This window comes from Chanodichthys erythropterus, chromosome 14 (assembly GCF_024489055.1).
Source record: "Chanodichthys erythropterus isolate Z2021 chromosome 14, ASM2448905v1, whole genome shotgun sequence".
NCBI lineage: Eukaryota > Metazoa > Chordata > Actinopteri > Cypriniformes > Xenocyprididae > Chanodichthys > Chanodichthys erythropterus.
Genome location: NC_090234.1, coordinates 37,071,379 through 37,098,085, shown reverse-complemented (window position 1 = coordinate 37,098,085; position 26,707 = coordinate 37,071,379). Strand labels below are relative to the sequence as shown.

Genomic DNA, 26,707 nt, shown 5'->3' with positions numbered 1-26,707 from the left:
ACAGAACACATGTTAAGTTATTTAACCCAGCATAATGGGTTGATTTAACCAGTCAATGGGTTGATTCATTTTTACTATAATACTAGCTTTTTTTTCTTGTACTTCATACATGAATTAATGTTTACGGATTTACTTAAATCTTCTTAACTTTTTTAAATACTCCACACAACAACTGATTTGCATGATAATTCCTTTAATTTCAATCATATTTTATATCGTTTTTACTACATATTGCCTACGTTTAAGCTTGTTTAACAAATACAGTATTAAACAATTAATATTAACAATTATTAAGTAAAAATTAAACATTTAGAAGTAATTCAAGTGTAATCGACCAGTCTCTGTTGCCCTGTTTCCACTGTAACGGCGCTGGATCTCCATGATGCTGGAGATGACTTGTGTTCGGTGGGGGAACTGCTAACTTCAGACGGCCGCCCTGCGTTTCACTCGTTGCCGAAAAATGTTGTGACTGGCTCCATAACCTGTCCATAAATAATCAGTTTACAATTCTGAGAACATATTTTAACATCCTAAGTATTTATATTCTGTATGTTTGAAAAAAAATCATAACCTTATATGCAAGGCATCAGGCATTTCCATCACGCGAAAAGACTGGCGCGACACTCGTTTAGATGACTCACATAGCGCCCCTGTATATTGTTTAATTTAGCATAAAATTAAACGATATACAGAACAATAACACATTTTTAGATAAAATAAAACGTACACAAACTTGTATTTTACCGAAGATATGCACCAATTTGACAGAGCTGCACTGCTCTCTCCTGAAGAGGTTGCAAAAAGCCCGTGATAAATAAGTCAGCCCCTCGGTTGACCCAGGATCTGAGTAACACAAAAACTAACCAAACACTGGAAAAATAACCCAAAAAAAAGGACCCAAAAGGCTCAACCCAGGACTTGGGTAGTGTATGCATAATTAACTGTTATTAGTTATAGAAACTACATGTAAGATGTGTAATGACACTGAAAGTGTTAGCAAAAGAAATATTTCCATATTATATTATATTATATTATATTATATTATATTATATTATATTATATTATATTATATTATATTATATTATATTAATTATATTAATTATATTATATTATATTATATTATATTATATTATATTATATTATATTATATTATATTATTATAATAATTTATATCATTTTGAATTATGACCTTTATTTAATTTAATGTTATTATTCAATAATATGTTCATGCTATTAGGTAATATAACCCATGCTGTAAAATAATAATCATTATAATAATTTATTAAAACATTATAATATTCTTATTTTTTTCTATTTTTATCCATTTAAAAAATATTTTTATTAAATTAATTATATTTTATTAATCAATAATATGGTCTACTAATATTGGGTGTTTTTATTTATTTATGTGTTTGTTTGTGGTATCTCTGTGTCTCCTGAACACAAATGTAGAATATATTAACCTTTTACATTTTAGCCTCTCTTATTCTGTGTTCTTGCATCAGCTACAGTCTTCATGGGGCCTACAAAGGTTATGAGTTACCATATAATGCCATCACAGCTAAATCACAGCTGTCAAGTCTATGTCACAGTAATTGTTTGCAGAGGCTTTCTGAGACACATTCATTACTGGGCCACTGATCATTCATCACTGAATGAATCAAACTGTTTTATAGGTAATCCATGTCCTCTGACAGCTTGTAATGCAACGCCGATGGCATAATCTATTCCATATCCATTCGCAAACCAAATCTTTTTGATTGTCCACTTTTACAGGAAATATTTATGAATTAATCAAACAGATTTCCTTTTGCAGATTGCAAAGAGGAGTTAGAATATCAGGACATTAGTTTATGGAAATGTAGTTCGTGAATCATTTTGTCAGAACCCTTGAGTGAATTCCTCAAAGCATTGCTTAATCTATGGCGGTACAAGCTGGATCTGGATCCACCATTCATTTATTTAATCCCCCACTTTTGAATGACCTATTATGACCTATAATAATAATGTCTTTAAAACATGTTAAAAAATCTAAAACAAAAGCTAGCGATGCAGATAGTGTGTATTGTTTTAATAGCACATATGCTTGCACAGATGAAACTAAATGAACTTCAGTTCATCTTAATACATGAAAGAGAAAATCTTCTTTGCTAGTAGAATTAGTTATTTACACTGCTTTATCCTTATACAAGTGGTTAAGAAACTCACCACCTCTTTTTTTTTTTTTTTTTTGCATATAATTTACATTACAAGCAAGTGTCATAATGCAACACGATCGTTATCAACAAAGATGTCGAATTCATCACCAGTTCTTGTTTCGGGTCCTCATAATTTAGAAATTAAACGCTGTCTGTGTGTATGCATGCAAACACTCTTCAGATATTAAATGATGTCGAGATAATGATGACAACAGAAATATCAGCTCCCATTGATCTCGGCCCACTGATCTTGAAGTTGTTTTGCGTATTCCTCCCCAGTCCTGCACTCTTCTCTACCTAGAGCCCTGTTATTATAATCCTGCAAACAGATCCCTGTAAGAGAGCTCTGGGGAAAGAGAGTAGAAGTAGGTCATTAGAATTATTTTACATTTTTCCCCCCTCATTTTTGTTCTTTTCGGTCTCTGCTCCAGTTCTTGGGGGGTGGGAGGGGCAGAAATTGGGCCTCAGGATATTCAAATGGTAATCACATATCATGTCATCAAAGCCAAGACACTCTTTTTGTGCTTTGAAGTTTGTTTGTGCCTGTTGTTTTTGTGTGTTGTCGGTACATTCGATTTGACCAGCACTTCAAAATCAAATGGTGTTCTGCATACTACAGGGAAGATATATCTGGAGAAAACTGTCTGTTAGCATTCCTCTTCATCTCAGTGGCACTTGCCTGGCCTGCACAGGACCCCAACCCAAAAAAACAAAACAAAGAAACAACAACAACAAAATAAACGGAGTGTCTATTTACACTAAGTGCCAGTAGCGTCCCTTGTTGGCAAACGCTATTTACACTTGCTCCGCTCACCATTGTAAAAAAGTCTTGCAGAATTCAACATCTTCAGTGGCGTAGCAGTAGCGATTAAGGTTTGCAGACTTGGCTTTTAATGTGATCGATGCGGGTTCGAATCCGCTCTTTGCTGAGCTCGCATTTCATTTCAATAAAAATCTAAAATATTGTTCTAAAAGTGGAAATAAACTAAGAAAGAGTGTTTAATAATATTAAAAGTGTTTATTGGGTAGGATTAAGGGAAGGTGTAGGGAGGGTTTTTATTCTTCCAATAAGGCAGGAACCATTTAAAACTTTTAATAAATATAATCACTTACACCCTATGATATTATTGCATCCTGTTAATGTACAAAAATACCGAGGTGCAAATTGTATCTGCCAATATAAAGTATAGATAGCATCTAATTGACCCTTCGCAAAGACCCGCCCCCCCTTAGTTACTGTTGCTTTGTCCGACAAGCCGTAGCGCTGTCACGCCACAGAGCAAAGAGGACACTGACAACACGTCGACAGACAAGACAAAGTCCCAGCTTTCAAACTTTGTAGTTTTTTAAGTAGTTCAAACAATAAAAACTGTTTTGTTGCTCTTTAATGTGTCATGACCATGGTCATGACATATTGCTGTAGCGCCTCACCTCAAGCGAACATGAGAATGAATGTTGTTTCAAACGCAGAAAGATGTCAATATATACAATTTTTAACTCCACCGAGGTTAGTCTTCTAACTCCTGACTGCTTTGTCGGACAAAATGGTGGATTCGGCGTTCTGATTGGTTAGATCACTTGTCAATCAAACTCCCGGCGAAGGGTCAATTACTATTTACTCTTATTGCAAAGAACTGACAGGCTACTTTTACATGGTGTAAATCTATCGCTATTTTCGCCTAGTATAAATAGCATCTGTCATTAAGAAAATATACTATTTTGCAAATAGCCGCTGTCAGATTTTTCAGCATCTTATGCTCAAGGAGGTCAGTAACAGTGATATTGTGAAATATTATTACAATTTTAAAAAGCTCTTTTCCATTTCAATATATTTTAAAAAGTAATTTATTTCTTTGATGGCAAAGCTGAATTTTCAGTCTTCAGTGTCACATGATCCTTCAGAAATCATTCTAATATGCTCATTTGCTGGTCAAGAAATGTTTCTTGTTATTATCAAAGTGCTTAATATTTTTGCGAAAACCATGATACATTTTTGTTAAAGGTCCCCTGTAATCAATTATTTTATCATCTTTGATCACCAAAATCACATATTTTAAAAAAAAGTTCAAGTAAAAAGAAAATTATTCATGCCTTAAAATAGCTTGAATGTAACTCTACACCCTTGCCTCATTTAATATACACTGATCAATAAATATGCAAATTAGCCCCGCCTCCACTCACGCCAGCTCGGAGACTCTCTGCAGTGACAATTTGTTGTTTGTGTTGTGGCTACATGAAATAAATGCACATCCTTGAATGAGTGCAGATGTTCAGCGTATTTACTTGAACTTATCAGGTAGGCTAATATCTACGGTTTGATCCATTTCAGAGACGGCCAAAATCAGAATTTATAATGGCCCGAAATTCACTGAATAGCTCTCTCAGAACTTGATGTGCGATTCCACACTGACTGACATATGCACACGAATCACGGAAACACACTCAGAGCAATATTGTTTTAACTATGTTTTATAGTATTAAAGTATTTTGAATGACAAAAACAAACTTTATTGGCTTTACTTCAAGTCAGCTATCACTTTACTTTGGCACGAGTCGCTATGCTCTCGCACACTTGGCACAGCCCTTGCGACGATTCTGTCATTAATTAATATGAATATATATAGATAGCCTTTTGCTTGACTACATTATCAAATAGCTAATAAAGTGTTGGTAATGTTACACAAACCATGTTCCCGTTTGCGATTCAGACAGCTGCCTTCTAACAATCAGTATCCTTACAAACGCTTTGAACAACTCAGAACGTCAGTGGAGAAAGGCATATAGTTCATCATAACATCGTAATATTGATAAATAATTGATAAATCTACATAATTTTTCATATCAACAGAAAATTTACCGGGATAACCTGGCTTCTCTCGAGACTTTTCAGTTTCAGAGCAGTCAAAGTTAATGATATGGTAAAGCCTGCCGGCATGTTTTTGTGATTGGTTACAAGGTAGTCTGTGACGTCACAAACACCCACGATTTCAAACCGTGGGTTTTAGACTGTCTTTGGTTAACTGCAGTTTCAAACATAAAATACTCAGCATTGGTGCTGACTTATGGATATGCACATGGTTTGTCTTAAAGCATATTAAAAACACTACATAGACATATAAACAACATTAAAAACTTGATTTTCACCACAGGGGGTCTTTAATATTATTGGATGAATTGAAAAGTGGATGAATTGAAAGTTCAAAAGAACAGCATTTACATTAAATAGAAATCTTTTTTAACAATGTAAATGGATTTTCAATTAGTTTAATCTGTCCTTGCTGAATAAAAGTATTAATTTCTTCCAAACTAACAAACAAAAACATTTGAATGGTATATGTGATTTGAAAACTGCCATCTTTGCTCATGAGCACTCAGTTTTGTTGCTATAGGTTATTTTGATCCAATCAAACAGTGTCATAAATGCCATGATTGGCAGATGGCACTACTATAATATTCACAGTCCCAACCCATTTTCTGTCCTGATATTTGACATGAAAAGCAACAGACAGGAAAAAAGTCATTTCCATTTCCACAATCCATTTCACGCTTTTAAGAGCCCCTCATGGTAAACATCTGCTATGCTAAAATGAAATATTTATCATTTAAATGTTGCCCCCAAAAAATAAGTAAGAAAACATGGATACTTTTGAATGGCCATCAATGGAGAAATGTGCTTTCTGCTGTCAGACATTATTACTTGTACGTTTGATTGTAGCCTGGGAACTCATTCAATCCTACAACCCAGGGACGTTCTGTCTGAATAGATTGATTCACATTTTTTTCATTCTGAATAGCTTTTCTCATTTTCTGATTTAACAGGACAAGAAGCTCAGTCTTGCTTGTAGAGTTAACAGACTGAAAGCATTTTCTGAGGACCCTTCAGACCTTTGTGCTCTCCCCTTGGCCTTTATGTGATATGTGTGGCGTATGTGTCTCCTGGCCCGTTTCTCTGTGTCATGCTGTGATTAAATGGTTGTTTCAGTGGCTGGGTCATGAGGCCTTTCGACATTATTAAGACAGAAGTGGCTGGCAGGGGCCGGCTGGCGCGATTGGAAGGATTAATTACAGCCTGTCTCATTTCGGCAGAGTCTCTCTTATTATTATCGATTGAGGTGGTGGAGATGAGACTTCGAAGATGCTGCTCATTTGAAGCAGAACGCTGATGCATAGGCAGCGCTAGCAGCTATCAAACTGAGGCTACTCATTCATTACAGAGTGACTGCGGAGCCTAAACTTAGATTAAACCCTGTCACATTGTGCTTTAGTGTGGCTCACATGCGCATATGCTACACTAAACAACATAGTATGATGTGGAGGATAAAAGGTATGGCTTGGCTTCATGTGCTCAGTCACTGAGTGAGAATAGCAGCAGACTCAAAGCTCACAGGAAAGGCATCACATAGCTCTGATGATCGAAAAGCTTATTGAAGTCATATTATAGCTTAAATGTGGTTCAAATACACATCTTCATTTGATGTGGTTGAAAACAAGAGGTCAAGGTTTGGATAGTTAGCACAGCAGTTTTAGCTTATGCTGCTAGATACTGTAACTACACCATATGGTTTGCAAAAAAGTCTTTGTCCATTAATTCCATCTAAATAAATAAATACTTGAAAGGAACATATACTACCGTTCAAAATTTTGGGGTCAGTAAGATTTTTTTCTTTAAAGAAATTAAGGTTTAACCCCTTCAGACACTGCGCCCATTGGAATGGACATCACATGTCATCTTTTTTAAATCAATAAAAATGTATGTTTTTATAAATAATGCCTGGTTACTGATTGGTTCCTGATTAACAAATCACAATTAAGATATGAACCCTAACTTAATCTGATCGAGCTTCAAACATTTTATTTATGTCTTCAAAGTGACCATGAACTATCAATTAAATTTTCATTGGTTTTAAAGAGAAACAGCCACAGTGGATGTGAGATGAATGAATACACAGCAACACACACACCTCCACACAAATTGATGCCTTGATGCTATAATACACACAACCATATAATATTCATCAAAATAACCAGCAAGTACACATGAACACTTCCACAAAGACATTTAAGACCATTTCACACAGAGATAATGTGTCCCGGGATTTGTTCCGGGATCATTTGATTTTGGTTCATTCACACTGACAGTGATTTTCTGGAATTTGTGCGTGCGTTCACACACATCACGTAAAGATCCCGCAAAAACACGTGACATTAGGATGTGACGTGTAATGTCTCTGCAGCGTCTCAAGTTTGCTTATGATCTGTGAGAAACCACGCTTGTGTTATTTTTTTATTTTTTTTTCCTGATTCGGTCATAAACTAGCTAGCGTATCGCGTACCTTTCCACTAAGCGTGTTCCGGGACTGATCCCCGGCGTTGTGCCGAATTCCTACCCCAACCAAATTATTACCCCCCCAAGTATTGGAAGGTTTAGGATTAGGTGTGGGGCAGGGGCTAGGATTAGGGGTGGCATTAGGATTAAGCAAAAAATAATTTGCCAGGGAGTCAAAATTCGGCACAACACTTACTTGGTCCCCATCCTGGGATTGATTCCGGCATCAATCCCGGTACATGTTTGCATTTATATAGAAGGCACTTTAACAATTTTATGGGAATTTTTTGGGATCAACGCACTGTGTGAAAGAGGCTATACACACATACTTAGATTGACCCACTGGAACCAACCACTTCAACCAACAAAAAGAATCAAACAAATCTTTTGAGACTTCATATCATCTTATCTTTTTTTTTTTTTAACATTCTTTTTGCATTGCTCACTCTTACAGTATGTGTTCTTTTCAAAATCTTCAACACTAGCTCACAAACTCTAGTTCACAAGTATGATTAAAACATGAGTATTTTTACATTTCTTCAGTTATGGTGTCAAGCTCAAATGTTGTGTCTTTTAACACCAGGTAATGCTCTGTGAACTGAACATTTTTATTAACTAACATCAAAATAATATTCACAATTTTTTCATTGTATAACTGAGCTCCCTTTTTGCTTGTCCACACTAAATGTGAAATTGCGGAGTGACGTAATCAATCCTAAAATAGCCAATCAAAACAGTCCTCTCTGTATTGCATGCTTTTATGGTTTTCCTTGTAGAACTTGAGGGGTTTGTTCTTCACCTGCACACTAAGTTTCCCCTCATCCATCTTTGATGTTTAATACAGATGAGTGGTCAAATTTTGGTGAGAACAGGGAGTTCCCAAAACAAAACTCCAAAGCTCTTGGCCAACTGACCAACTGAGATGAATGAAAATGATCAGTTATATAGTTTCTCCAGATATTATAAACCTCCAATAGTGATTGAGAATATGGGTAGAGTTTGATTGTGAGTTATCTACAGTAAATGTGTGAGATTCAAACCTAGTAAAAAACACTTAAAATGAAATGAGGCACTAGTAATGGCCTTGTTTACAAGCTTGAAGCTTGCAAGCTACAGAAACACTCAAACCTGTAAGTCCTGCACTTCACACTCTCAGCACACCATCATGCCAATGAGGGAATTAGCAAATTAGTCATCTTTCATCGTCACTGTCGTTAGTGGGTTGCTTTTAATCTTGTTTGTTCCAGCTCACATTCTATTGCAGTTTTTACAAGCATGCCACTGAATGAAAATGTGCTACAAACCCACTATGCCCATGTTTTTGTGACTTATTTGCTTGCAACAGTGTGATTGTGCAAGAATTACTCATGTTGATTTTGAGTAGAGTACTGCATATGCCATTTCCCTTTTTGTTCTTCAGCCAGACATTTGGTTTTATTTTTCAGACCTGGAAAATAATTTTCGGTTCATACTGCATTTCAGTGTGGAGCAATAATAATGACAATACCGGCATGTAATTATTTATGAATATGTATGCTTAAGATGAATATGCATGCATGAAATGAATATGCATGCATGAGTTGACTTTTATTTCCTAGGCACACCGTAGATCAATAATTAGCGCACACAGGATCAATAAAAAAAAAAAACGAATATTACCTGTTAGGGATGAAAGGGAATCATGTGTAATTTGAATTGTGTCTTTTGTGTTTCTCTATTTTTGACAGATTGTTTTAGCGCTCACTGTTATTTCCTCAGATACAACTTCCAGAGCACCTGACTACAGCTGCATTTTTTTTTTTTTTTTTTTTTTTTTGAGACATTTGGGTAAGGCTTATCAAGCTCAGCTTCATCAAGCAGAAAAACGTCCCTCTAATTGCTGCATGCTCCCTGTGATTTATCCAAGCTCCCGTGTCGTGTCTCTGAAAAGCCAAAGAAAAACATACGCTGTTCCCTTCATAACCTCAGTTGATTGCAGATGATAATTATCACATCTCTCCCTCCCTCACAATAGGAGGGCAACCTTAGGAAAATTAGCAGCTGTCAAACGGAGGCACATCTCCTCTGACTGCTTGTCAGTGTAGTCCCACACCCTTTCTCTTCTTTTTTTGTATCTTTCTTACTTTTTACCTTGTCAATGGGTGCTGTGCAACTTTCCTGTAGGAATTGCAGCTGCAAGTCAAGGGCATTTGATCGTAGTCTTTACAAGAGAATTCTTCTTTTTACTCCCTGCCCCAAATCCACAGGCACAAAGCGGATGGAAACCAGCTTTTTACTCAGCCCTGCGTATAAGTGTGTGTGTGTGCATGTGTGTGATCTCCCTCTCCTCTCTTGTCTTAATTCAACTACATCCTCTCCCAGTGCCGGCCGGGGGGCTAGCGCTTATAGAGGCCAAATTGTAATGCAGATCACTTTGGTACAAAACCTCACATGAGACGCTTACAGATCCCTGATGTATAAACCGGGAGTATAAGGCTGAAATTCTCATCTAGCACCTAAATCAGCCTTGTCCCAGTCAACTTATCATTTACTTGGGTCTTCAGGGATTCTTCTCTCTCCAGGCTTTGTGTCTACAGTCTACACAGCCTCCAATTACAACCCACTCTCTGCAACTACTAGTAGCAAGAAAAAAGATGCTTGGAAATTGGTGCAAAAGCCAGCAAATATATGATTTTTAAAAGTGCTGCAAGAATAAGGAACTAATGTACAGTGTTGTGGACTATTGGATATGGACTATTGTGCTCAACAACTACAATGTGCACACAATGTGATGTGAAATAAAGAGTTTTAATTTAGCAGGAACAAATCATAACGTTTTCAGAGATCATTTTCTTACTCCTTTTTGTATTGATGTCCAGTAGAAATATTGAAACACTATTAAAACAACAATTAAGTTTATTTTTCTTACCATACTGGCATTTATCGTTTTGCATATACCTCATTAATGTCACAGTCTCCGTCTGTCCTGGACATTACCTGCACTCACTCCACCATCAGCTAATCACACACACCTGTTCCCCATCAGCACCTCATCACACTAGACATATAAGCACTCCACTCACTTCAGTCAGTGTCCGGTCTTGTTTATATGTTGATACGGTCACACGTAAAGGACTAGTTCATGTTATATCACCAAGACTCCCAAGCTTCTTTCCTGTTCCACTCCAACGTGTTTCCTCAGTCTCTGTGCTTTGTTGTCTCCGTGTATGTCAACTTACCTCCTATGCGTGTTCCCTCCATCGACAATCACCCATCCTTCCAAGATCCACGTTCCTGCAATACAAAGGACAGTATCATTACCAGTTATCTCTCAGAAACTTCCAGTTCATCTGTTTCACTTACCTGCTTCTCTGTATTACCCTGCTGTTTGAATAAACATCCATCCGCGTTCACCTCTGTGTCTCCGTCCCATCTATCTGTAACAATTAAATGGTCTTATTGATTTTCCAGTAAAAATGTAAGTATATTCTCTGAAATAAATAATATCTTGGGCTGTTTACTGAAAATTTAAAGCAAAAATACTGATTTAGTAAATTATTTTTACAGGGTAGAGATTGCTCTGATAATATTCTCACAATATGCTTTAAAAATCAGAATGAAAATATTATTTTGAGTTCAGTTGTACCAAGACAAAAGTTTCAATCTTTGACTTCCAAATATATAATCAATTATCTACCAAAAAACTCAAACTCAAAAGTTTTTGCTGTCATGGCAGTTTAGTTTATTGTTGATAGTTCAGATAATTCTAAACCCAAGCCTTAATTTTTATAATAAAAACGTGAAGAAACATATATGCAAAAGTGAGAAGCACCTGTTTGTTTATGCATTCACAGCATACAGAACTTGCAGCTAATGAATATGAATAGTATTCCGTGATTGCTATACAGTGTGCGATACTGTATATCCCCCTCAGCAATGTTTATTCAGAGGCAATGTAATGCCTGGCTCAGATATGAAGTGCTTCACATGACAAAATGTAGCTGAAGGCTGTTTTGAAACCCTGTGCTAAATTAAGCTGATGTACCCTCTTCGCCTCAATAGAATAAATACATTCCAAGTTAGTCAAGTTACAATATACAAAGTTCAAGAGTGATTCTCTTGTGATTTACTTAAGCCTGGGGAAACAGTCACTTGCCTTGCCATCAATTTACAATTCAGTGCAAATCATTGGTACATCTGACTTTCTAGCTTCTTACATAAATGTACACAGATTCACTAAAATTATCCGAATTATCCAAAACACCATTCACATAGTGTACTTTCTAGTGCAGTTACATTGTCCTAGGAGCAGTGTGCCATTGTGTTGTCGTTGGCTGAAAATTGTGTTATCGCAAATCTTATCAAATGTGTTGCTCCCTAGACACCCACAACACTTTTTCTTAATCCTCATACAATTACGTTTCGTAATCAGGTGGTCGTTGGAAGAGCACATTACAGCAAGCGAGAGCTGGAGACAAATGCAGGAGCTCCCATCATGCCCTCTAGAGGAGACTCTTCAGTCAATAATGGAGATAGATTCTGTGTGTGTCAGCAATTTAGAAACAACAGCCAACAGGAATCCCACCAGAAGGGATACAATTAATCACAACAGGAGAGATGTAAGCGTCTGCTCGGAGAGATCTCGCTCTCCTGCAGTCTTCAGCGTAAAATGACACTGCATCATTATTAAGGCTGGAGCCTGTTGGGTTTATTACGCTGCTTCAAAGTCAGTGTGCAGTTTCTGAAAATGGCTTCAACTTGCATTGCCGTGAAGTGTGGCTTGAACCTTGTATTGTCTCATCTATAAACTGTAGAAGTAGTAGTGAGTGGTGTGCTATTAGAGGAGTTTGTATTGAGAATGGTACAGTCAATGTTCCATCACAACCGATCTGCTCGAGGAAGAGTAAAATTACTCCTATAAAAAAACTACTTGAGTGGGCAGAAACAAGCGGATCATGTCAAAATACATTTACGCTACTGTTCCGCCAGCCAGCAGAGTCAGTGTTGTGGTTTTTTGCTGTTTGCTGTAGCTTGAAGTGGAACTAGTTTACACAGTGTGTATTTTAATTATAATTTTAATTTTAAAAGACGTGAAAGATGAGAAAATGTGATACTTAATCAAGAACTGAATCAGGCTCGTTGATGACTGACACTTTAAACACACAGAACAATGTAATTAGATGAAGAATGTAAAAGTAACTGTGTAAAAAGGCCATATGCAATGATTTTTTAATCTTATCCTACTAGAATTAATTTTTCCCCCCACTTATAATGTTAGTCAAGGTTACTTGCACCCATATAAATATTAATGAGTAGTATTTATGTAATTATAATATATAATTAATATTCATTCATTTGAAATACTATAAGACTAATAGAATAATTTTATTAATACATCTATTATATTTAAAGCTGCAGTCCGTAACTTTTATTGGTAAAAAATTATCCAAAATCAATTTTGGAGCATGTACATAACCAGCCAGTGTTCAAAACTATCTTCTTACCTTAGCCCGATTCACAATGGTAAAGCTTGTAATAATGTTTTCTAATTCGGGTGGTACTGGTAGCTTTCTGTGGGAAATTTGAGTTTGACGTGATCCGAGCTAAGCATTCTTTACATTTAATCACCATTGGCAGCGCGATTTATTGTATTTTCAGCTGGTCACAACAAAAGTGGCAGACGTGTTACTTGTTCAGATGACATTTTCCTGTGAAAATTCTTATTTTGGTCAAACAAGACTACAATCTGTGATTCCGAAGTACAGTATCCACACCGGTGTGGTGACTGACAGCAAACATTAGATTCATCTGCGCTGAGGAGACGTGCCGATGCACAACCCACGTAAAGATGATAATTCCACAAATAACTGCAATTGCAGGTTTCAAACAGAGATGGCGACAAAGAGGAAAAACTTACAACTTACGGACTGCAGTTTTAAATGTCCTCTGGTAGGATTGACTGTCATGCGTGTATCAGTGTTGCTGAATACTAAGTAGGTTTGGTATATATATATATGAAGAGTTCATTTGCAAAAACCGATAAACGCCATTTTTAAAAAAAATGAACTAAGTGCTGTGCATTATTCTCCATATATAGCACGTTCTGTACCCTAAATCCATTTTGTCAGAAGAGCCGGTTTTGCCCACTTTCAGGCATCGCAAGTTCACGTTTTACAGCAGAAGCCGACAAGCGCCCTTGTTTGTGTACAGACAGAAACCAATAAGTCCGTTTTAGCGAATCAGCGCGCAGTATTCAGGTCAGGTGACAAGGCTTCTAGTCACTTCAAAAAGACGCGCTAGCTAAGGGAAGTTTTATCAAAGCTCACTAAAAGTGATCGAGGATTTATGATTTCGACTCCTGTAAGTCCTTGTACACCATACACGACTTATATGCTGACAAAAATTGGTTGTCCTTTTGCTTGTGTGTGTGTGCGCGCGCGCACGTGCGTGTGTGGATTAGTGCGTGTGTGTGTACTTGTGTGCCGATCTGTGTGTGTGTGTGTGTGTGTCGATCTGTGTGTGTGTGTGTGTGTGTTTGAGAGAGAGAGCGTGCGCGCGCGTGTGTGTGTGTGTGTGTATGTGTGTGCCGATCTGTTTGTGTGTGTGTGTGTGTGTGTGCGCGCGTGGGTGGGTGGGTGTGTGTGTGCACATGTGTGTTTGAGAGTGTTTTAAATGCAATTACTTGGGTTTTGTTTAACTATGAAACATGAAATGTGGAGTTATCTGCTTTTGCCAAAAAACGACTGTTGGAGTTATCTGCTTTTGCTAAAAAACAAACTTTTAATATATATATAAAACATACTTTCAATGAATTTTAATTTTTTAATTTACCTATATTTTTTAGAGTTATCATTACTTAATCAAAACAGCCCAACTGCAGTTTGATTGTTATTAATTGGAATGCACAATAAAAAAAACATGATTTGTGAGAATTCATAAAAATGGAGTTATCTGTTTTTGCAAATAAACTCTTCATATATATATATATATAATGTGTGTGTGTGTGTGTGTGTGTGTGTGTGTGTGTGTGTGTGTGTGTATATAAATGGGCAATCACATGATGCTGTGCTCATGACATTATTATTACGATCAGCTCTGATCTGTGTGATTTGTCACAAAGTGTTTTGCCGTCACTGCTGGTTATTGTAAAAGACTTTAGAGTCTTCATTAGAACAGGCTGAAAATATGCATGAGATTTACAACAGATTTGCCCGTGAGCAAAGTTAATATTTTCTATTTCCTCATAAATTATGCGAGAATCTGTAAAAATGGAATGATCCCTGATGAAATTGCATTTTTGATTTTCTTGACTAGATATTGTTCTAAGGCTTCAGGAAATGTGCATTAATTAATCAACATGTTGTTTTTAATTAATTTCATTTGAGACAGGGTTTATTTTACTGTTTAATTCATGAATCACTTAATGCGATTTTGTGAAGTACCATCTTTATTGTGTCTACTTGGACCAAAATACGCTCTCTCAACCCTCCGCTCAGAAATTGCCCCTTTTCTCTGCCACATAAAAGACATCACTCATAACCCAGGTGTGCTATAAAAAGAGCAATCACAGCCTCTCTGATCACCACTCATGTACCCTCATGTCAATCATATTTTGTCTTTATGTTTCAATAAATTTCTGATGTGAGGTGGCTCTGTGGTTCCCACCCTTGTGGTTGACCTTGTTAGGCAGTCCCGCAAATGCATAAAGAGCCACTTGATCTTCAACGGTTCGTGTTCTCGTGCTTGATGTTCAGTACAAAAGAGAAGCCATGTTAAGTAGCGCTTCAGATTTTGGAGATGCATTGTGATGCTTCAGAAGTGTGCTATTTATATGAACACCCCCTGTGTGTCAACCTATCGCAGGATTTGTTTTAAGTCAGGCAGTAATCCACTGTATGTAAATACCCTTGTCTTTTGATGTTTTAATAGAATGCCAGACTGAAGTCTGCTGCTACAAATATTAAACAAAAGACAGATGTTTAGTTTGCAAAATGTTTCTAAATGTGGCCCGCATTAATTATCCCTGTATTAGATTAGTCTTGAGACTATCTAAAAGAGATAAGCTCTAGTCTAATCCATAAGGAGGACATTCTTTTAGGACATTGCACCTTAACATCTACTGAGCTGAGGTTGGAGTTTCACTTAGGGCATCGGATGTGGCAAATGTACCACAATCGTTTACACTGATTATATAATGCACATAGTCTGCAATCACTTACACAGAAATCACAGTAGCAGGCATCAGTGTTTAATGTGCCTGAAAGTTTTGATTGATTGTTGATTTTTGGGCTTGGCCTACAGAAAACAACAATATGGTAGACTGGTGCTGTGAGACCGAAGTGCCAGTACAAAAGCAAACTTTATAATGTAATCATTATAGTACTCTGTTATTAGTTTAGTCACAAAAATAATTTATTTTACCCACATATTTATTTATTTATTTATTTATGATTAGTTGGTGTTGCAATGCTGTTGGGTGGTGACTTGGGTGTTGCTAGGTGGTTGCCAGTGCCAGTGTTGGGGGTAACACATTACAAGTAATTTACAAGTTACGTAATCAGATTACTTTTTCAAGTAAATAGAAAAGTAACACATTGCCTTTTCAATTTACAGCAAAATTTCTGAGTTACTTTTTCAAATAATTAACTCGTTACTTTTTCACATTTATTGACTGACAGCTCTCCTAGTCCCCATGTTGAGAGAAATGAAGTGCAGAGGTATTGTGTGCGCTGTGTGAACATGTTGGTTATTGTAGTTCTAGACTAAATGTGAACATATATTTAATCATCTCACTTCCACAAAAACATTCAGTAATCTCAGAGTTCCATGCAAACTTGTAATAATTAACTAATTAAATTGCACAAATATACTTTATTTAATCTCACTTTATTAACTAATGTCTTTGTTGCTGACCTTCAATGATTCAATTCAACTATAATAATAAGAAAAAATTACTTTAGATTAGTGTTTTTGAACTTCCTTCTGCTGTATCCTGTTCTTTAATCTAGAACAGGGATGGACAACTCCGGTCCTGGAGGGCCAGTGTCCTGCAGAGTTTATCTCCATCCCTGATAAAAACTCACTTGCCTATAACTTTCTATTAATCCTAAAGACCTTGATTAGCTGGTTCAGGTGTGTTTGATTAGGGTTGGAGTTAAACTCTGCTGGATACTGGCCCTCCAGGACCGGAGTTGTCCATCCCTGATCTAGAATAACAGCACAGCTGAAAGGTGTGTTTGAGCTGCGCCCTCTACTGTACAGGCGTAAATATGCATTTCCTTCAGCCCGAGGCATATTCATTTCACTTTTGGTGTGAAAGGGCTTTTACATTTGCCAAAAATAGAACTTTTTTTGATGCTATTAAAAAACAAAACAAAACAAAAAAACAAGCAAGCCCAGCTCAGGTTAGAAAATGTAACGCAAAAGTAATGTAACACATTACTTTTCATAAAAAGTAACTAAGTAATGCAGTTAGTTACTTGTTTAGGGAGTAACGCAATATTGTAATGCATTTTTTTAAGTAACTTTCCCCAACACTTGCCAGGGCACTAGCACACGAGCCCTCCTCCAAAATTCTATAATATTTTATTCACTAGCCCCTCCTTCAATGCAAGTATTTTTTGTCACCTGTTTTATTAAATTCTGCAACAACTTCAGAAATCTGCATGGTTTCAAGTATCAATTATGTCCCTATAAACAGCGGGAGATGCATTATGTGTTGTAATTTAATACTAAGTATTAAATGACCCAAGTATTATCTAAGTGCTAACTATGAGAAGCAGTAATAGTGATGTTTGTCTAAGAAATTACCACTAAAAATCACAAGTTTTATTTGTTTTTTATTATTGTAATGTTTTTTATTACCCTCAGATTTTGCCTATGGTCACATGCCCTTGAGAACAACCTCATTCTATTTTGAAATATTGAAAGGAACAGAGGTATGGGGGATTTCTCAGCTTGACACAAAGTTGTTGTTAAGTGGCTGCTTTCCCCCATGCAGTGATTAGATCTATCTGCTGTGTAAATGAGTTCACAGCTTCACACCACATATCTTGGTGTTTTTTCTTCTTCTTTCCACATATATACGTTCTGTTGTTTAATTTCGCTCCCAAACACTATCAAGTAGAAAAAAAGTTGCTAAAGCCAACTTGGATTGTTTTTTTGTTTTTTGTTTTTTTAGGTGAAAACTCCCTTGACTCCACTGTTATGTTCCGATCCAGGGGGTTGCTAATAAGTTTATGCTCACAGAAGGACTTTCCCTGAAGAAGTAACCATTTCCTGAAATAAAGCAAACGATTTTGGTCTAACCTTCCAGTGCTATTGAGCTAAAGAAAATAAGGGTCACTTTCCCTAGCACATCCAGCTAATCAAGCGATTCAGTTTTCATTACCTGTAAGCTAGCCACTTATTAAGTACAATTACACGGCAATTGTCTCATGCTGTCTCACAGTGGGAGTGAGTGAGAGGGATGTTATTATTTTTGCATATCACAGACGTGTGTTTAGCGAAAGCGTATTCTCACCTAAGATGAGTGAGAGACACAAGGCATCAGATCATTTGAATGGGCCGGGGTTCCCTGTTTCTCAGTCTGATGGGTTTGATGCTTTTATGAAAAGCTCACGATCATGTCAGTAATAACAGCAGACATATGTTTGTCAGCTTTGACTGATGATGACAATCGTATATCATTTATTGGCCATCTCATTCTGGTTGACAAGTTTGATAGTTGACTTAATCATCCTTGGCTGATTTACTAGTCCTTCTCTGCATGCTGTTTTTCACAGAAATGACAGGCTCACATTTGACTCTACAATGAGTTTTATGGTATACTGATTCCAATTAAAATGGAAGTGCTTTTCCTCTTCCCTGTGGTCATTTGGATTGGAGACCTTTTGGGAATAGATCTTGTTTTTAAATCTGCAAGTTTCCATACATCCAGAGCTTTAAAGAAATTAGATTTGAAATACAATCTGCCCCTGGTGAAAGTATTCCCATCTAAGATTTGTTGTAAATCAATATTTAATAAAGAGTATTAAAGAAGAGGAAGAAAATGAGGCTGGCATCATGGGAGCTGAGTTTGGTTTTATGAGCATCATTTTCAAAGAAGAGCATCACAAATATTCACCCTCTCAAATTATAAATATATATCAGCATGACAGCAACATGTGTACTGTGTATATATAAATTTGTCTACCAATATCTGTGTGTATATTTGTGAGTTTATTTGACTATATCTAACAAAAAGAGTTTCTTGAGGGACAAGAGTCTCTCTGTATTAATAGGAAAAATTCTCATTTATGACTGTGTATAGAAACGTAATTGAAAAGGACATTTCAATTTCTGTCTTGTATTATGGTTTTCCCCATCAATTTCGTTTTTAGTATATTTATATGTTGTTGAGTCATAAGGAAGACAAAAACACAAAAACATCTACTACATCTCAAGGACATTACATTTAGAGTGTCTCTAAATTATGTGATTTCATAAAATGTTTTTAAACAAGTTGAAAGCTATTATCCTGATGGATTATGATGTTTACTTTTGCTCCAGGATTATGCTGAGACGGGGAAAACCTTGGCCAAAGCCCTGGAGGACCTCAAGGCCAACTTCTACTGTCAGCTGTGTGACAAACAGTATTACAAGCATCAAGAGTTTGACAACCACATCAACTCGTACGACCACGCTCACAAGCAGGTAATGGGCCTGTTTTCTGCCCCTTGAGACTTCCTCTGATGCAATGCATAGCAATAATAGAGTGTTTTAGAAGATGACAACAAATGGATTTTGTAGCACACGTGTGCAGCACAAGATGAATGGCTTCCCCTTCGACTCAGATTCATTCGAGTGGTGGTGGTCTTATGGAGTTTTAATTTAGGAGGCCATAGATCAAAAGCAGGCAGGACAATTGGAAGTCCTAGTGCTTTGTTGTTGTTTGCTCCTGTTGTTTATCCTCTTTTCTCAGGACAATGTTAAACCTCTTTCCCTGCATTCTGCATAAACAAGTTAGTGTGCTAGTTTTGTTGACCTGTTCTTAAGCACTGCAAATGTATTAAGCCATAAAGGCAACGTGCATGAACTTTTGCTGAGAATAGCTTAATAGTACCACCCGTATCCAGGTCCGCTGAGGCATTTGAATATTATACACATTTCAATATTATAAGTGAACAAAAGTGCTAGTTTGTAAACAAATCGTAGAAAGCAACAAGAACATGTTTGCAGCAGTGTTGTGCACTGTAAAACTCAATAAGTTCAAAATACTCAAAACATTTGAGGAAACTTATTACCTCAAAACATTTAAGTCAACTAAGTCTTTTTTTTAAGTTGGTAGAACTTAAATTTTGGGGGTCGTGAAAGCGGAGCAGGGCCAGTGTTGTGCACAGGTGTCTCTCATTAACAATCACGTCACCGGCATTCCTTCGCTCCCACAGTTCTCAGCCTCGCCCCACTCATCATAATGTTAATTACATACAGCTCATTTACATAAACATCACATTCAGATCTTGGTTAAATGTTAGATAGCAAATAAAACATGCAATTTTAACTATCAAAGAGACTGTCATTATATACTTGTATGTATATAATCAAACAACATACAGTTTTGCAGCCCATCCTCAACCAAACCACAGGCTCTACTCTTCAACTAATGGTAACCTTACAAAAATAACATTAGAGAACTCCCTGTAAATCCCAAAAACAACATAACACCAAACACTAACTTATGTCTCCCTATGGTAATTTGAGCAAAAACACACAAAATAACACTTAATTTCAACATTTATTTTCCTTATACAGTCTGACACAAAGCATGCTGGAATTCGAAATCTGCTGTAACTCAATAATATAATTTCACCATTCAGTTTTACAGTGTGCATCAATCAAAAGTTAACTGACAAAAAAACGTTCAGATGGATGGATGGATGGATGTAGGTAGAGCAGGGTGGAAGAACACTCAGTATATGTTGATTTAAGAACCAGCAGCATCCAAAAATAGCAGTGTAACCTTTAATGGCAAGTTAAAGCTTTAATTCCACCACTTGTCCTGCTGTTTGATATCGGCCCTGACCCCTGTGCTCTGACTCACTCAGAAACTAAATGCATGGAGTCTCTGGGGCCTGCTGCGCTGTCAATAACAGGGCTCACTGAACTATTGACTGAACACCATCTACAAACCCTCCACCCATGACCTTGCTATTGAACACTGCAAAAGGAGCGAAATGAATGGATTATGAAGGAAAAAGCCACTCCCCCTCACTCTCTGATATGGGTGCTACACTTGTTAGATTGTGTCTTTCAGATGTGTTTGTCGCATGGCCTCCTATATGCACAGTTCAAACTATTCTACAGCACAAGCACATGCTACTATTCAGCTTCTCAACGAATTGGGTTGATGGATGAATAGCACAATTTCCCAGCAACCCTCTGGAGCTGGCAGAGCATGTCTGCTGAGAATATAATAGAGTATGGGAGACTCATGGCCCCACAGGAAGCCCGGAGCTACAGAAAAGCCTGGTGTTCCTGTCAATGTGTGAATCACCACTGCCAAGCCTTCACTGTCTGCCTTTGACTGGTCTCAATGTTGCTTTTAATTAAGGATACATGTCCGGTCAAAAAATTACTGTGTTAAAATTTTCATTCATTCTCAAGTGGCCTGTCGGTCATGTCTGCCCCCACTTTACATGAAAGGATTTCACAGGGTATTTGCAGTACAGCTCTCTCACATCAGGGCTGCATCCTACTATAAATGATGTAACCACATCCAGTCATGTGAAATACAGGCTACATGCATTAACGGCTCATTCCAGAGCTTCTCTCGCCAAATACATTAACAATCAATGAAGAGCTGCTCCTCCAAGCAATGCACCTGAGAGTCAAATAAATATAGCCCACGCCAACCTGTTTGCTATTTTCTGCAAGGCTGGCTGACAGTGAACCAGCGCAGAGGATCAGGCCTGAGTTTGCCCATACTGTGCCAGCAGAGAGCGACAAGATAGGTGCTGAAAGATAGAGGGCAGGTGCACAAAGAGACCCTATCCTGATGGGATCAAACTAGTTACCCTGATGTGCCCACTCCACACTGAGCGGCCCTTTAACATGACAAAATTATATCTGATGTGACCGCCTCGCATTCCCCTGACTATGAGCCCAAGCCACGGTAAATGCAATCACTGAAGCCTTCTCAAATAGGAGAGGTTACAGCGCCACTGAACTGTGTATAACTGTGCAACCTGAGTGGAATGCGTAATGTTGGGCCAGATGACTCTTCTTGGCTGCCTGGTGAAACCATTGTTGTTTTTACTCTCAGCTATCGCTAGCACAAAATCTACCTTGCCCAAGTACAACACACAGTCCGTTCTGCTATAAAAATGATTTTCAGAAGAGCTCGTCATCTGTCTTAAAGCTAAGCATCAACTATTAATGGATAATTGAAAGAAAGCTTTCAGGATTAATTGGAGGTGATAACTGTTCTAGAGCTGGTTGTTGCTTGGAGACATCTAGTGCTTTCAAAAGGAGTGTATTCTTTAAACACCCATAAATATCATATCCTTGTGAATTTTTAATGGAAGTTAATTTAGATTATCACTGCATGTACAGACGTAATCCTAATCAATACATTTCACTGCTTGAGATGCACTTAAGGCCCTAGCATCAGGCCTTCATGGCAGCCTCCATCAATCTTGCATTCAAAGCACAAAGCCTTTCAGACCAGGAAACAAATGCAAATTAGCATCACTGAGTTTTATCTAAAATAAATAGGACAATTTCATGGAGTTTAGCAACCTCATCCTCAGCTTCTTTTCATTTGCAGAGAAAATGGATTTGATGAAACATAACATTGGTGTGCAAACACCTTAATTATCTTCCTTCTCTCTTGAAGAGATTTTTAATCTTTTTTGTTGTGTATACCTCAATGTGTTCTACACAGCAATACCCAGTCTTCATAATAAAAGGTTGTTAAAGCATGGAAAAAAGATTTGTGGTCTCTAAGAGGATTATTATTCAAATAACTTTTGTTGCTTTGGCGTAGTTGACATACTCAGATAGGTGAATGAACGAGAGATTCTTTGTCCCCCCTCAGAGGCTGAAGGAACTGAAGCAGAGAGAGTTTGCCCGCAACGTGGCCTCCAAATCCAGGAAGGATGAGAGGAAACAGGAGAGAGCTCTCAGACGCCTACACGAGCTTGCTGAACAACGCAGAGAGGTGCAATGGTGGGGGACATTTTGTTAAATTGTTATTTCCATATTTATATACAATGTACTATATATATATATATAGAATGGGTCTAAAAGTCAAGAAAATCTGCTCTTTTTCATCTGAAACCTTCTTTTAAACATGGAAATAAAGAGAATAATATTAAAAAGGTAAATAAAGATTTAAAAAGTCACTAATCAAATAAGCAATTTTGTCACATTGATCTTGTTCATTCCTTTGTATAAATTTTCAGATGTTCTTGTTTTCATTGAAGCACATGAAGCACAATATGTTATTTGATTCTGAAGTCATGTTGGATACCAAGGCACCATCATGATGTTTCCCTGTGGAGTCCAATCCTCATTTCCCCCCTATTTTGGTTAGTTAAAACTGTAAATGAACATGGCAGATGCATTTCATGTTTTTGTCTGTCTTTTCTTCCTCTCTTTCTTGATGCAGTGCCCCAGGAAGTGGTCCTATGTTTAAGTCTACTACGGTGGCAGTGGAGGGTTCTTTCAGGGAGTCCTGCTGTGATGATGCCCAAGAAGAGAACCACAGCTGTGCGGCTCAAGATTCAGGGGGTCAGATCCATTCCAGCAGTTGTGGCTTAGCTAGTAAGCAGTCACCATGGGCGTACAACGGGAGGGCCAAAAAGCAAACTTTCAGACGCAAAATTGCATTCTCTTTTTCCTTTCCAAAGAAAGCATCTATTAAGCTTGAGTCATCAGCGGCGGTTTTCTGTGAGAGCATGGAGGAGGGATCGATGGAGCGGAACCGCAGACAAAGACTCAGAGCACCCCCTGTTGAGCTTGACCTCCCCGGCTCCCCCATAGAGGAAAAAGTATTAAATTGTGAGGAGGCAATTTACAGCACTGGCACACAGCAGGGCAAGCACTTCCAAGAAAGTGACAGCACTGGAAGTCAGGGGTCATCAGATATGCCTGTGGAGAGGGAGAGCCCCTCGTCAACGTCCTCAGATTTGTGTGCTTTGCTCGTTTACTCAGAGGATGTGCCCAGTCCCGCCGTCTCTCTCATAAACACTTCTCCCTTTCGTTTAAACAGTGCTGATATTGTTCTTGACTCTGAGGACTCTGTTGAGAGCCTGAAAAGCAGCATTGCTGAAAGTAAACCTGAGACCTCGGAGGATGTGACAGTAGAGGAGAACAGCATTTCAGAGGAGGGGCACTCAACCATCATTGAACCTCCGGAAAAGTCTTTCTCAGATGTGTCACCTAAGAATGACTCTGCTCAAAAACAAACACAAGCGGAGGATGCAACTTCAAAGACACCTTACTCTTTCACAAAACCCAGCCAGCCTTTTTTCTCTGTCCTAAGCAGAGATGGTAACACCATCTTCCAGTGGCCCTCTGAGATGGTGACCTTCACAAGGACAGAGCCATCCCTGTCTTTCAGTTGCAACCCTCTCCATTTTGATTTCAAGAGGTCACGGATTAGAAGGTCTGCTGACACTCAGGAGATGACTGAGCCCAAAACTGATGAGGAATTATCTGTCTGCTCAGGTTTCAAATCCTGCCACTCTGACAAGCACATTGAGGAATCCACAGCCAGCCTTAGAAACAGTCCCAGCCAAGGACCTGAAGGCAAGGTCAGAAAGTGTTATCAGTATTCAAGTGACACAGAGAGTTGTGTCAGGCTGAAAACACATGACAGGTGTAGACATTCAAAAGATTGGATTCATGCAAGTAAGAGGGCGGAAAAGAAATTGCGGACCAGGGATCGACGTCATTACAGGAGCCACTGCAAAAGGAAGCGAAGAAGACGGAAGAGGAGGAGAGACAGATACCGGGAAACAGAAAGCAATATGGTGAAATCTAAGAAATTCCACAGACGACCTGAGTGTGTGGAAGGACTTGATAGCCAATTTAGCGGCGCCACTTCACAGCAAGTGCATCCATTAGAGAAGTCAAAGCAATCAGCTCAAAATCAGGCTGAGGACAGCAGCACAGCTCCCGTAGTTGAGGAAGGGTTGGGAGGCAAGAGGCAGGAGGCAGCAGCCAATGTAAACGGCTCAGCGGGCTGCACCATTCTCTCTGATGAGTTCTGTGCTGATGGTGAAAAGGTGCTTAGGAACAGCAGGGAAAAGCCTGACAATCCAACTGCAGGGGAGCTAACGACCATAGGACAGTGTTCTCGCAGCCAGGACACATCTCACTCTCAGAGATCCAGTGCAGCTGAAGGGTGCCGAGAGGAGACGCCTTCATCACTAGAGACCAACAGAGATGGACCATGTGAAGGACAAAGTTCGAAAAGACGACGAACAGATTCTTTAAGTGATGGAGATGAGTCTTACGACTCCTGTCAGTCGCCCGCAGAGATTTCTGATGGGTGCACAGAATTTGCCTGTTGTGAGCATGGGATTGGGAGGAAAAGAAAGAGGCGGTCACATGTCCAAGATCAAACCCCATGTCTTGCAAATGAATGTCCCATTGTTAAAAACAGTGTTCTGGAAGAACAGGACAAGGCTGTGGAGGAGTCAAGCATGAAATGCCTTGTTTTAAAAGGCGAGTGTGACAGCTCGAATGGGTCAGACCAAATCTCATGCAGTATTGATGATGTAGAGAGCAGTGTGGTTGATCCTCAGACATTTACTTCCATTAGCAGTGCCCTGGGTCATACTGTGGTCGAGAGCAGTGACTGGCAACTGAGCTCCTCCTCTGAGATCAATGCTTCATGCACCAAGGGCAGTCTAACTCTACTGGAGACAGATTCAAAGCTCTCGAAAGAGCCGACAAAGGAGAGTAGTAACATCCTCAGTTGCGAGTCTAAAGCAGCACAAACCCCCTTAAAGAACTGTAACAAGTATTCAGCGGCTGCTCAGGCCTGCCTGCTCAATGTGAGAGAGTTAGCCCTGCAGAGGACTGAAAAAGCCACTCACGACAAATCATGTCAGCACAGCATTCAAACCCCGCCGCAGAGATTTCACCTAGGCATTCAGGCTGAGGAGAAGTTGAGCAGGGAGTGCTTCCACACCACCAGCAGCCTGTTCCAACCCTCTGCATCTTTTCAGACCCCCTCAGAAAGCATGGAGAGACACTGTCTCCTGCAGATCCAGAGCCATGGACAGGTGCTACACCAGCAGGTGTTCCCTACCAAGCTCAAATCTGTCCTATCCAGGCCACATCTGCCCATGTCATCTGCTGTTCTCCATCCAGTTCACCTGCCATCCTCCTTGCCTTCTGGCTCCATCACAATACGTCACACCATTCTACAGCACCACAGCGCTTTTTTGCCCCCACAACCCCCTATCTACCCCCAGGTAGTGCCTGTTTCTCGACTCCCCCTGGGGCCGGAGATCTGTCGGCCCGCTGCACCTCCCTTCGTGACCCCTCCGCAGGTATCGGTAGTGGCTCCCCCTAGTATTCACCCAATGACTGTGACGTTTCATGCCCTGCCACGACCTGCCATGTTTCCACCCATGTTGCCCCCTCATCATGCTGTCATTCCCCTTCAGCCTCTCTTCTAGCTCCACAGCTATTTCTGTGTAACAAAAAAAAAATATTTTATACTGCAGAAGCAAGAGAAACATCCACAGCACTGCTCCCTTAGTTAGAATTTTGAGATAGGAAGTTTTCCTTGAGTAACATACAAAAGAATTGTCTTTGCAGTTTGGGAAGGATGCTGTTTCTGTGCCATGTTGTCAGTAGAGATTCTTGCAGAAAAGAACTGCATAACACTTTTATTAGGAAATATATAACTCACCTACCTGATTAAATCCGGTACCTGTTTTATTAGTATTTGTTGTTAAGAAGATTTTGACAGATTTTAATTATCTCAAAGACCTTCGTTTTATTGGATTAAGAGGAGCATGATCATTTGATACAATTTAGGTGCATTTATCTTTGTAGAAATAAATTATAAAATATTATAAATACATAGTATATATGTACGCTTTAGTCTATATACACTTAGAGATAATATCAAAATACTGTTATAATAATAATAATATATACAATAACAATATGATGGTTGCATATCTGTAGTGAAATGAATACA

At 38.5% G+C, this 26,707-nt stretch overlaps 1 protein-coding gene across 1 annotated transcript in view; it reads left to right on the top strand.

Moving 5' to 3' along the window:
- znf804a (zinc finger protein 804A) overlaps nucleotides 1-26,177 on the top strand; it is a 61,039-nt gene extending 34,862 nt beyond the window's left edge. The window contains exons 2-4 of the mRNA XM_067410589.1: nucleotides 19,054-19,197; nucleotides 22,580-22,710; nucleotides 23,153-26,177. Coding sequence (XP_067266690.1) covers nucleotides 19,054-19,197; nucleotides 22,580-22,710; nucleotides 23,153-26,177 — 3,300 coding nt within the window. The remainder of the gene's footprint in view (nucleotides 1-19,053; nucleotides 19,198-22,579; nucleotides 22,711-23,152) is intronic.
- Nucleotides 26,178-26,707: the final 530 nt, after the last annotated feature.